We start from the raw sequence: 12,893 nt of genomic DNA on the forward strand, positions 1-12,893 counted from the left end.
CTGTTCATATAATACAAGTAATAGACTAACCTCAATAGAAACTAACACATAAGGCATCTCTCCTATACATTTAAATTAATTAGAATAAAATTTCATCAATGCTTTAAAAAATTGCAGAATGATATATGAATTTAGCTAAATACCTAGTAGTTACCTATACAGATAGAAGTTTGGTTGCTAGAGTCCAGTTTTAGAATCAATTACTACCTAAAGTAAAATAACAAAAAACTACAGAGAACATTTAATAAATTCTCAACAACTTAAGTTAAAAATAATTACATAGGTATAACATAAGTAAATGTTTCTCCGTTGAACCACTGCCTGTTCCAGCCATGCCCTATTTTGAAGGGTCCCTTATATTGAAATTAAAACAAAACATGCTGATCTAGAATATCTTTTAGCAGTGTTTCACATTGAACACTAGAAACTGAAAAAAAAAAAAAAAAAAGGTTAATACCTGGCCGAAAAGCCATCTTTATCTTAATGAATGCTTCATTACAGTCTGCAAGGAGATATTTGGCTTTTCTGTGATAGATTCGAACTACTCCCAGTAAGAGATGTCCTGATGTTCGGAGTGCCATCTTTACCTGTGAATAAAACGTTAATATTAATCTAATTTATAAAGTTAATTTTCTGGTTTTAGAGGTAATCATACTTCAAAGCTTCTATTCTGTGTAATTTATAGGCAGTTTTTACTTTATCTCTTCAGATTTTTTTACCATTTATTTGAAGATACCTCATAATCACCTATATTCCTCACTGCCTTTACTTGTAAATTCCCTGACTATCCCCAAAGGATAGACTAGCAGTAATTCATACATTAACACAGACGTGAAGGTAGCTGTGATGCGGGTACTAAGGTGGCCCATGGATTGTTGTCATTAGCACATTAAGAAGTATGTGGCACTTTGGGTTGCTAATCCAGAGCAGAGCCATTGCTCCTTGCTGGCTAACTGAAATGATTTTGTTTGGGAACAGAATGTCCCCAGCCTCAAAGGATGACTGATCGTCTCAGTCGTCTGCTAATGTTTGTCCTTGCGTGGGCATGTAACCTAGTTCAGCCAAGAGAAATGTAAAAGTATGTCAGGATTTCTAAGAAAGATTTGCCCATTAAAAGAACGCCCCTCTCTTCCTTCTCCTTTTCCTGTGTTGTGACACAGGGAGGGCTTGCAGTCATTCTGTAACAACGAGGCCCTAAGTATGAGGACAAAAAGCCAACAAACTAAGAACAGTGAGTCCTTGAATGACATCACTGAACCGCTGAATCAATCCTAAATTTTGCTCTTTCTAAACTTCTAATTAAGTAAGACTGTTCACTTCCTTATTGTTTAAGACACGTTTCACTGGGTTTTTATTACTTGACTGAAAAGCATACTGGTAAAGGATAACGGTACCCATCTTTTTCACAAGGAAATACACTCCTCCATCCTGTTTTTTTTGAGGGAGAACTTGATCAATGCTTATGTGGGATGAGACACAGTAGTTGGGAAAAGAATGAGAGAATTAGAAAGATTCAAAATTCCCCTGGCCATAGTAAGGAAAATTTTTGAAAGAATAAGACAACATGAACTCTAACTCTCCCAGATCGTTTTCCAAATCATACCATAAAATTTAGTAAATTCTAAGGTAGCAAAGAACGTTACTAAACATTTGCTTAAATTATGAATAAATTATATTACTTATAAAACAAAACGTTATTTGTTAAGTTATATGTGTACTCTCCATAGCATCTAGGAATTCTATTTATAATAACTTGGGCTCTATATTTATGACTTCGTATGACTTGCAGCATAAATTATGAAGTTTACTGCTATAAATTTTTAGGTGTCTAAAAGTGTAACGTGTGATACAATCTAAGACTTATCAGATGATAAATCTCTGATATGAAAAATAATCCCTTATTAAAACATTGCTCCTAATGGAAAACGGGAATCTACTTTCATGATGTGGTCTTAGGAAATTTAAAATTAATATTGACTGCACCTTCACCTAAGAAAGAAAGGAGGAGAGGAGGAAAAAAAAAAACTTTGCTTGCCATTATCTTATTCAGAATTCACCACCTTTCAAAGTGACGTTTGGGCAAAGGCTTTCTTTCTGGATTAGTTTGGTTCCGAGTTTAGCTGCTAGCTCATGTGAAGAGTGTAGGTACAATAAAAGAACACAGGCTATATATCCAGGGAAAGCGCTGCAGAGGTTGCCAGTGGTTGTGCCACCCAGAGAGAAGGGAAAGGATGCAAGAAAGGTATGCAGTTGCAACTCAGTCATATGTCTGACACTTGCTCTCAACAATTAAGCCAACATTTCCCCCTAACAGGAACTGCACACCAAGAGCAAACATTAGAACTTTGCAGGTCAGTTTACTCTGTGGACATCTCTATCACAACACAACAAAATCAATCATATAAAAATCCACTTGGAAATGGTTCTTAAAGTAAGTTATTCTCTCTCTCATATATAGTCTACAGTCTTTTACATTGTTCTCGAACCTTATGTATGCCTTCTTTTGCAGCTGTTAATGCATACCTTCATATATCAGATCGTCTCGTACTCTTTTGTAGTGTCCCTAATAGACTACGAAGTACTCTGCACATACTATGAAAAAATGTGTGGTCCTTTTAAGCCAATTCATGTTCAGTATTTGCTTAGAGATGTTAAAGATTAGCCACTTCAATTTCATATATCAATTTCAAGAAAGGAGCTAAATTTTTCCTTTTCTATTCACTTATCTTGGTAAGCATACCTAAAAAAAAGTAAAAAGACATGTTCCCATACAATTCGACCAGCAGTGCAAACTGGTACAATCTCCCCAAAGAGCAAATTGTTAATAATATCAGAAATCTAAAAAAATAAGATTATCTCCTGGCCCGTCAATTATATTCCTAAACATCAATATTAAGGAAAGACTTATGGATGTGAACAAAAGATTTAAAAGGCAACGTTTACTAAATGGTTATTTTTTAAAAAGAGGGAAATAAAAGAAAAACTATAATCCTACCACCTAGCGAAATCTTTAATAATATTTTGGTATGCTGTCTAGGCTTTTATGTGCATGTACTACTCATGTTTTTCTTTTCATGTGTGTATATAAAAATTGCATCACATTGTTTTGTAGTGAGGCTGCATTTACAAAAGGCTCTGTTCGTAACACTGTAATTTTTAATGTCTGCATTGTAGCACCAGAGCAATTAAAATTCAAAAAATTAGAAAAAAATATGGATTATCAAACTCAATCAATCACACACAAACTAATCAATTACAGGTCCATGATCCTTTATCTGGAATCCTAGGGGCCAAATGAGCTTGGAATTCAGAGCTCTTTGAATACTATAAAGGTAACAGAGTACATATGCCATGTATTAAACATTCCTAGGAGAGGTCTGGAGCGGCCTCCCATAATCCTACACATTAGTATTTCTGTAGGAAATCTATGAGTATTCAAATGCTCTCAGGTCAATTTTGGTCAAATCTGTTTCTGCTTTTGGTACTTAAATTCTGTGAATAAGAGACTATGATACTGTACAATGCAACCATTAAAAATGATGGCAGAGCTATGAACAGAGCTTTTTCTGAATGCAGTCTTGTTACAAAACATATTAATGCAGTATTTGTGTACATGCATAAAAAGGACGAAAATTTATGTATAAAATACATGCAAATGAAAGTCTAGAAGACATATCAAAATACTAAAGGTTTCTCTAGGTGGTAGGACTATGGGTCACTTGTATTCCTCTGTGAAGTTTTCGTTTTAATAAAGTTTTGAAATTAGTATTGTCTTAGAAATAACACGATAGAAATGTCTTTAAAACTGATAAATTTCACTAGCTACAATTCTAAAACCAGTCAAAATTCCACAGACAGAAACTTTATAATTTACCCTAATTCAAAATGCAAACTTTCACTTCTCCACTTAACTTTTCTGAACAAGTCTTTGCAACATCCCTGCTTTATTCGTCTGAGAACACCTCACTCTTTCAGCAATAAACAACACTCTATTTATTTAACACATTATGCCAGCATGGTCCAAACTGCCAATTGTAAGCATAGCTCCCAATCCTGGTCCAGACTACGGTGATGTGTAATGTTTTCACAAGAGGACATTAGTGCATGTATGTACAAATACAAGGTCAACATACGACCTTTAGAACACAGATGTTACACACACACACAAAACGCAAATTATATTTAAGGATTTCCTTTGAGATTAGTCCTTCATACATTTTTGAATATGTCTGTTCTAGTGAAATGCTAATGTTAGATGTAATTGTGTCTGTGTGTTTTAAAGGTCCTTTCTAGGCAACATAAAACCCCCATATTACTCCAAGTTATATTATTTGTGAAATCCAAGGGTGGAAACCACTGCTTCAGAAGTTTCAGAAGACGTTAATAAAAGCTCCTCTAGGAACAGAGTACTCAGTAAACAAGACGGATAAGGTTAAGGACATACATGAAGCTCCGTTCTAGTGGGAGACAGACAGTAATGAAGTATCTAGGGGAAGAGCACAGCAAGTTAAAAAGTTCTAAAGTGGGGAAAATGCTCGGTATCTTCAAGAATCAGCAAGTAGGCCTATGAAGCTTAGGGGGAGCAAGTGGTATGGATACTATTCTGCTACTTGGATAAGATATATCTGCCCCTGCAACCTTTTTGAATTAATGGGTCCTTATTTTGAATATTTTGTAAATTCCTAAGTGAGAAACACCCACACTCTTATTTTAGTATAAAAACATCTAGAAAGCCAAAAATAAAATATTTGGGCACTACCGTATGCTTATCTAACACCAAACATGCAAATGAAAGTATCTGTGTATTTGTAGATTTTTTTAAAGGGAAAAGACTATCAAACTGGAATTCTGGCTTATCTATAGATTTTCTTTGCCTCCAATATCCATAGATGCCTACCTAAAAAGTTGTTTTATAGCACTGTAGCTTACATATCAATAAAAAAACGACAAAATAGACAAAAATATGAACATCAAACATACCTTTGGTGAGATGATACTCTCCACACTGCTCTCTAAATTACACTCAAACACATGGGCTTTGGTTAGCTTCTTATCCCAGTGGGCCGCTAGCCAAATTTTGGCCAGAGGCCCTCTTTTGCTGAGGACAAAATGTGCGTAGAACATTGTTCTGGTTGACTATGAAACAGGAAGAAACCTGAAGAGGAAAAAAAGTTAATATAAATACCATGAGAATTGAAGTATTTATCATAAGAAACCTGAAAATAAAATTTTCTATTATTGATATGAGAACTATGAAAGGCTTGAATTAAATATAGGATGTATTAGAACAACAATGATGACAACCACCACCTACTGCTTAATTTGGGGAGGACAAGAAAAAGACTGCAAAATAGTAAGAGCTGAAGGGAAAGGGGACAAAAGAGTCAAATTACTTTCATGCCTCACTGTCATCTTAAAATAAAAGTGCTACTTTTTTTACAAAGTAAAAATTGTCATCAGAAAACTCATATTTTTTTGAAGCTCCATAAAGTGTTAATTACATTTCTGATTACTGACTGTGGAAATAAAGTCTGTTTCTGGCCAAAAGCTAGAGAATATATTCTTCCTGGCAAGAAAAGACTGGCCAAAAAGAAAAACACACAGGCACAAATATTATTACTCTACTACACAATGGAGGTAGGAACTTCCATTTTTAGAACCCCATTAAAAATTGAGAATCTTGGCTTTATACAGTCATTACCACCTCAGCATGAGCACTGTGCTGAGCATTTCATATTCTACCAAGCAAACACAAGTAGGTGTGCTGGTGCCATGATGAGAAGTTGAGAAAGGCGGAGGCTTAAAAAGATAAAGTATTACATACAGTTTTCTCAACTCAAGAACTTTTCAACTTGAAAAGCACTTATCTACTTATAATTTAACAATTAAATTCAGGACAGTGATGCAGTATAACATTTATCATATGATTGAAACAGTCTCAGTAGAAATACAAGTATGTTATTCATATTTTATTTTTCTTTCAGCAATCTAATGTATTAATACGTAAGAAAAAAAGGCAGCCTTAAAACTTCAGGTTGGAATATATTACCGTGTTTCCCCAAAAATAAGACCGGGTCTTATACCGTATTTCCCTGAATGTAAGACAGGGTTTTATATTAAATTTTGCTCCAAAAGACACATTAGGGCATGTTTTCAGGGGATGTCCTATTTTTCTCATGTACAACAATCTACATTTATTCAAATACAGTCATGTCATTTTCTTCTGGAACATCGTCATAACGTACTAAATGTCTGTATGTCTGGCTGACAATCTTCACTGGGGCTTATTTTCGGGGTAGGTCTTATTTTTTGGGAAACACGGTAACTGTGTAAATTGCTATTTCCAGTATTTCATTTTCCCCTTTCATAGATTTTTGAAAGTCCATTTGCCAAGTGAATTTCTATCTTTTTCTAATACGTCCATGACTAGAATAAGATACACATCACGCTTTTACAGAAATAAACTCAAGCACACCCATAACACATGAAAAGTACTTAAAAAGTTTGCAAATCCTTTTTATTTGAAAGGAATTATAGATTCACAGGGAATCCCAGAAATAGTAGAGAGAGGTCTCATGTACCCTTTAACTAGCTTTCCCCAATGGTGACCTCTTACATAGCCATAAAACTATCAAAACCAGGACACTGACATTGGTACATGTGTGTAATAGTTCTTTGCTATTTTATCACATGTGTAGATTTGGGTAATTCACCACCAGGCGAGTAAGATCCAGAACTATTTCATCACCACGAAGAGCTCCCCCTCTCTAGCCCTTGCCATATCCATTCCTTGCTCGGTACACCACTCCTAAGCCCTGACAACTACCACTCTGTTCTTCATCTCTGATTTTTGTCATGTTGAAAATGTTGCATAAATGGAATCATACAGTAAGTGACTTTTATAGAATGGCATTTCGGACCCAAAATAATGCTTCTGCGATCCATCCAAGTTGTTGCATGTATCAATAGTATGTTCCTTTTTATTGCTGAGTAGCATTTCATGGGATGGATATTTACTTAGCCATTCACCTATTGAAGGACTTTTGGTTGTTTCCAGTTTTGGGCTATTTCAAATAGAGCTGCTTTAAATATTTGTGTATAGACTTTTTGACAACCTAAGTTTTCATTTCTTTGGGACAAATGTCCTGAAATGTGATTGCTAAGAGTATGGTAAGTGCATGTTTAGTTTTAAAAGAAACTTAATACAACTTCTATCAAAATCCTACTGAGATTTGACAAGTTTTTCTAAAATTTATATGGAAAGGTAAAGGAACTAGATAGTTAAAACTATTTTGAAAAAGAATATTGTGGGAAGATTTAGTTTAACCCAATTTCAATACTTAGAATAGATTCATAAAAATAAGGACAACAGATTTTTCACAAAGATGCAAAAGCAATTCAAAGGAGGAAGACTAGTCTTTTCAACAAACGGTACTTGAGTGAGTGGTATCATCCATAGGGGGAAAAAATCTTGACCCAAACCTCACACATTATATAAAAGGATAATTCAAAATAAATCACAGCCTTAAATGTAAAACTACAAAATTTTTAGGAAAAAAGCATAGGGCAAACCTTTTATACCCAACGCTTGGTAAGAATTTTTAGACAGCACAACAAAAACATGTCCCATAAGAGAAAAACCCCCGATAAACTGGCCTTCATCAAATTAAAAACTTTTGCTCTATAAAGGACGCCACCAAGGATGCAAAAACAAGACACAGAATGGCAAAAAAATTTGCAAACCACATATCTGACAGGGATCTGATCTAGAATATATACAAGACTCTCAAAACTTAACAGTAAAAAAAATCCAATTAGAAAATGGGCAAAGAAATGAGAAATTTCACAGAAGGGAATATACTGATGGCAAATAATAACAAGAAAAGATGCTCAACATCACTGGTCATTAGGAAAATGCAAATTAAAACCCAATGAGATACCACTGTACACCTATTACAAGAGTTAAAATAAAAATTAATGGTAACACCACGTGCTGGTGAGGATACAGAGAAGCTGCATCTCATACACTGCTAGTGGGAATATAAACTTCCTTTTGAATTAGCTTAAAAAAAAGATTCAGAGTAAGTTAACTCTAATTTTCATGTTTTGACAATGAGACTGCAAACTTTAAAACTAGAACTTTGCTTTTTTGTACTTTCGATTAAAAACTGTGCCCATTCTTTCCAATGTACAGAAAATAAACATTAGTTAAATGCATCACAGGCAACAGATTAACTGCCTGTCAAAAATGTTCAGGAGGGCAGAGGGCGGTGGTGCAAGAGTAATTCAGTCAGGTTTGCCTCATCTCCATTTTCCATTATAGCAAAGGATCCTGAAATTCTGACATTCTCTGAACAGATGCTCCTAAGGGATCATTAATTGCTAGGAAAACTTTCTCAAAAGGAAAAATAAAACAGGCTTCATTAATTGCCTAATGTGAACACTTTCTCTCACATGTGGTTAAAAAGAAAACTAAGGAATACTAAGCTAGGAAGAATTCAGAGCACACACTGAAGTAGAAGCATTAAATAATAAAACCTCAAGCATACATGTTACATTGTTTCCCTCTCAGCAGTATTTTATAGATCAAAATACTATGATTCCCATAATCAAAGAGAGCCTCCCATGTTGCAAACAGCACTTTGACTTCAAGCCTTAAAGTTTGTTAGCACAACAATTAAGCTGCTTCTATGGCATTATAAACAAAATCTACAGGATTTGGAGAAATCCAATAAGGCAGTATGTTCTTAGAAATATAGTCACTGTCACACACAAGTCACAAGTTTCACTACCTAAGATACTTGTATTCCAAATAAAAACTTCTATAATGCTACCTGTTGTGTGACAACTACTAAATATGTGCTTAATAAATAATGAAATAGACTACACCAAGTGATCTAATAATTGACATATGTAAACAATTCTGGAGATTTTAGAAATTAAAACACTTCTCAACAGGTGTCGTGGCTTATGCCAGCACTTCAGTTGCTGCCCAGAGCACCATGCCTAAAATATCCCAGCTATGCCCAGGCAGATTCCTAAATAGATGCTTTTCTGGCATGGCATGGGGGGTAACTAAAGCAGAGTGGTGTTACAATTATTCTGGGAAACAATTAGCAAGAGGAAATCACCCTAATAACTAAAGGAAGCCTGAGGCACAGTGCTGGATCAACTATTGGCTTATACCTAAATAAGGAGAAAGTGTAATCATTGTTGCCTTTTAAACCACTGTTTCTCTTACTAATACCAAACTTTACCCAACCTTAAACAAAAAAGTTGATTAATCTCTGCAGGTTCTGAAGACTGAAAATTCTGCTAATCCTTTACAAAAGGACTGAGCAGAAAGCCTGCCTTTGGTCCCATAGTTTAACAATTTCATGATTTCTCAATTTTTCTCTAAAGCAGTAAACTACTTTTTTAAACTAGTCCTAAAAAATAAAATTTAAGTCTGATGTGAAATGGCAGAAAGACTGATATTTTAGAACATACTCAGAAACGCAAAAAAAGCAGGGGGTGGGGGGGCATTTTCTTCAAGATCTTTGCAAAAAAACCAGTCAAACTACAGCTCATGTTTCTACAATGATATTAGTCATTACAGTATTTCACTCATTTGTTAGGAAGCAAGGCAGGACACTGTATAAACTGGTATGACCTCTTTGAAGAGCAATTTGTCAACGTCTTATGAAAATTTCAAACACTCATACTTTCTAACCAAAACCTCACTGCCAGTAATGTCAAAAATATATGTACTTGGAGATGCATATTAGTAACACATTTTTTAAAAAATTCCTACTAAGCTTTAAGTATTTTATGTGTCCATTCTCTTCATGACAGTCCTACAAGGTAAATTTATACCTGCCCATTTTACAGACCAGGAAACAAAGAGAAGGAGACGATAAGTAATGTGCCAAATGGTCACTAGTATTTAATGCAAGTGGTACATGAACTTCAGAACCCACGACTCTAACTACAACACTATGTTGCCTTCCCAGCATGACTTTTAATAGCAAAATATTAGCAATACGGTAACCTACGTGGGCAGCAATAATGGACTTTTAACTAATACAGCTACACCACAGAATTCTATGCAGCCTTAAACACGATATATGTATTAAAGAAGCGCCTCTCTCTATATAAATTACATGCGGTTGCATAAGCATAAATCTGTAGAGTACAAATGAAATTAATGACACTGGTTACCTTTGGAAAGTAGGTCTGGAAAGTCAGGCCTATCTTTTTGTACTTTTTTTTTTTTTTTATACTTTGGGGCATACACATACATCACCTATTCAAAGTAAAAACTATTATATTGGGAGTCAAGACCCAATTTTGCTTTGCCATTAACTAGCAAGTTAATTAATCTTTGTAGTTCACTTTCCCTAACTATGTAAACCAGGAAGGTTGAAAATTCGGTGATCTACTACCTTTGGAAAATGTCAATACTTCAGATAAGAATGGAATTATCTTTTTGGAGGGCTGGAGGAGTGTCTCAGGGACAGAAGGCATTTCCAAACCTGCACACTAGAGCTTCCCCTCCCTTCTGGTACTAACATTCTTTGAACAAGAATTTTTTACAATCGGAGAGTCGCAGGTTCAAATTCAGCTCCCTCCTTAGTTGTTCTGTAATGGTTAAAAATTATTTCCCATCTGAGTCTCAGCTTTCTCTATAAAATGGGAATATTTACCAAACAGAATTATGAGTATTAAATAGAACAGCATACCTAACACAGTGCCACTGTACATGCAAATAGTAAGTTCGAAAAAAAAAATCACACAACATACGCCATCAGCATGATCGTGCCTAACAATTTTGACCTTATTAAAAAAACACAAAATCTTTATTAGAAATTCCCCTTCTGTACCAATCTATAAAGAAAAAAATTTCTCAGGATTTTTGTGCTCCAATGAATAGGAATTTATCAGGAAAGAAACTCTCAATGTTAAGAATACTTTCAACATATACCACTCTAGGTGGAAAACAATTCTAGACTAATGTGTTGCCTTTTATAAACACACAAAAAAGGTAAATGAAGGTCATGCGCTACCAAGTTTATTTTTGACTTGTGTATAAAAAGCACTATGTCCATTAGTTACTAAGTGACTTGCTGTCACCTCAACTATCTACACACTGTTAATCACTGGATGCGTCATATGCCTCATCAATGTCTTTTCAAAAACAATTACTTCGTTACCTCCAACATTAAACAAAGAAATTGAATGACGCTACAACTTAGGAAAGCTTCTCCAGCCTGTCTCCAAAATTCTGCAGACTCACACAGCTCACTGGCATTTTCCATTCATTTTAAAGATAGGAATTTTTTTCTGGAGTTTAGTGGTTATTCTAAACCGTGTTAACAGGAGCAAACATTAACTTTCGCTTGCAAAGAGAAGTCGTTAAACACAATCCCTTACCAGAAACCCTTAAAAACACAACCGCGTTTTTGAACACTCAAGACAGCCTGGCAAATCATAAGGTGACCAAACTCTCCAACACTGCCTTTCAAATTTGAAGAATGCCGCTCAGTCTGGCAGCACCACTCGACAGTCACCCCACGCTATCGCAGCAATCATTCGCAAAACCTTGCTCAGCGGGGTAAAAGACACAAGAGTATTTATCAGAAACACACCTCCCCAATGCGTCTCTACAACACTCAATATCCTTCACCATTAGAAAAGTCCCGGGGAAAACCGATTATGCTAATTTCCTAAGAATCAGAAGCAACTTCCCTTGGTCGCGTTTTCTATTGGTCTGTCCAACATTTAATATTCCCCACATGAAATTCTTCCTTTGGAAAAAAAAAAAGATGAGGAGCAGGAGCAGTAGTCCCTGGCGAGGGGCCCGCCGCCACCTTCCGGCCCCCCGGTGGCCGCAAAGGCAGGGTCCGCAGGTCCGCGACCCACGCTCGCCAAGTCGGCGGCCGCTCGCCGCCCCTCCGAGCTGGCACTACTGGCGCCGGGCCCGCCGCCGCCTCCTCCCACCCCGGATCCCGCGTCTTCCCAGACAGCCATTTTTACCCGAGGAGTAGGCGGCCCAGTCCCCAGAGCGGGCTCGTTCAAACCTGCTCTTCTCCCTCGGCGGCCCAAGGTGCCCTCCGCCTCCTCGGGGAGATGCGGCTTCCCGGGGGACCCGCGCACTAACGGCTTTTCGCACCTTGCAATGGACCAGGACCATTTGTTACCGAACAGGCGATGATGCGGGCCCAGGCTGCACGGGTCCTGGTCGAGGGCAGGCCCCGGACGAAGGGGCCGGGGCGGCTGGCGGGGCTCCGCGAGTGGCAGCGCGGCCCGCGGCCCAGGGCGCGGCGACTGCCGCCTCCTCCCGCCCCCCTGCCCAGCCGAGTCCGGCTCCCCGAACGCAAGACGGCGGGGAAGGGGTGGGGGGAGGGAGCCGGAGAATAAGAAGGGGTCCGCCGAGTACCTTACCTCGCTCTCCGCCGGGAGTTGGGCGGGTTGGGTGGCCTGGGGAGGGGAAAAGGGTCGGGGGAGGGGGCGGGGAAAGGGGGGGAGCCCTTGTGAGGTGTAGCTTCGGAGCAGCTCCCGCCGCCGCCACAGCCGCCGCCTCCTTTCCGATTCACTCAAACAAACAAGATGGCTGCCGTTACGCCGCGACTCTTCCTGCCGCCCAAATCCTCGGTTCAAATCGGCAGGATGTTTACGGTCAAAATGGTACCTGTGCGCCTGCGCAGTGAGCGTAAGCCCCAGACGGAGCGACGCAGGCGCACTGACCATTTCCTTTTCTTTGGAACCCGCCTCCGGGTTGTACAGCGCCGAACTGAGCAGGCGCAAGGGTGACTCTCTGGCTAGAGGGTCTTCCCCCGTTGTCAAACTGGGAAGTAGCGCAGGCGCAGTGCTTGCCAATGAAGTGATTTAAGTTCGGCTTTATTGCACTTATT

At 37.9% G+C, this 12,893-nt stretch overlaps 1 protein-coding gene across 4 annotated transcripts in view; it reads right to left on the reverse strand.

The window, feature by feature from the left end:
- Positions 1 to 12,628, reverse strand: part of RAD21 (RAD21 cohesin complex component) — a 28,178-nt gene extending 15,550 nt beyond the window's left edge. Inside the window, exons 1-3 of one of the 4 annotated variants that reach the window (XM_033126456.1) lie at positions 12,424 to 12,628; positions 4,981 to 5,155; positions 458 to 587 (exon numbers count right to left, since the gene is read on the reverse strand). In XM_033126456.1, coding sequence (XP_032982347.1) covers positions 458 to 587; positions 4,981 to 5,124 — 274 coding nt within the window. In that variant the 5' untranslated portion in view covers positions 5,125 to 5,155; positions 12,424 to 12,628. Of the gene's footprint in view, positions 1 to 457; positions 588 to 4,980; positions 5,156 to 12,423 lie in introns of those variants that run through there. The other 3 variants (XM_033126455.1, XM_033126453.1, XM_033126454.1) reach the window with 3 other exon arrangements.
- Positions 12,629 to 12,893: the final 265 nt, after the last annotated feature.

This window comes from Rhinolophus ferrumequinum, chromosome 14, assembly GCF_004115265.2.
Source record: "Rhinolophus ferrumequinum isolate MPI-CBG mRhiFer1 chromosome 14, mRhiFer1_v1.p, whole genome shotgun sequence".
Taxonomy (NCBI): Eukaryota; Metazoa; Chordata; class Mammalia; order Chiroptera; family Rhinolophidae; genus Rhinolophus; species Rhinolophus ferrumequinum.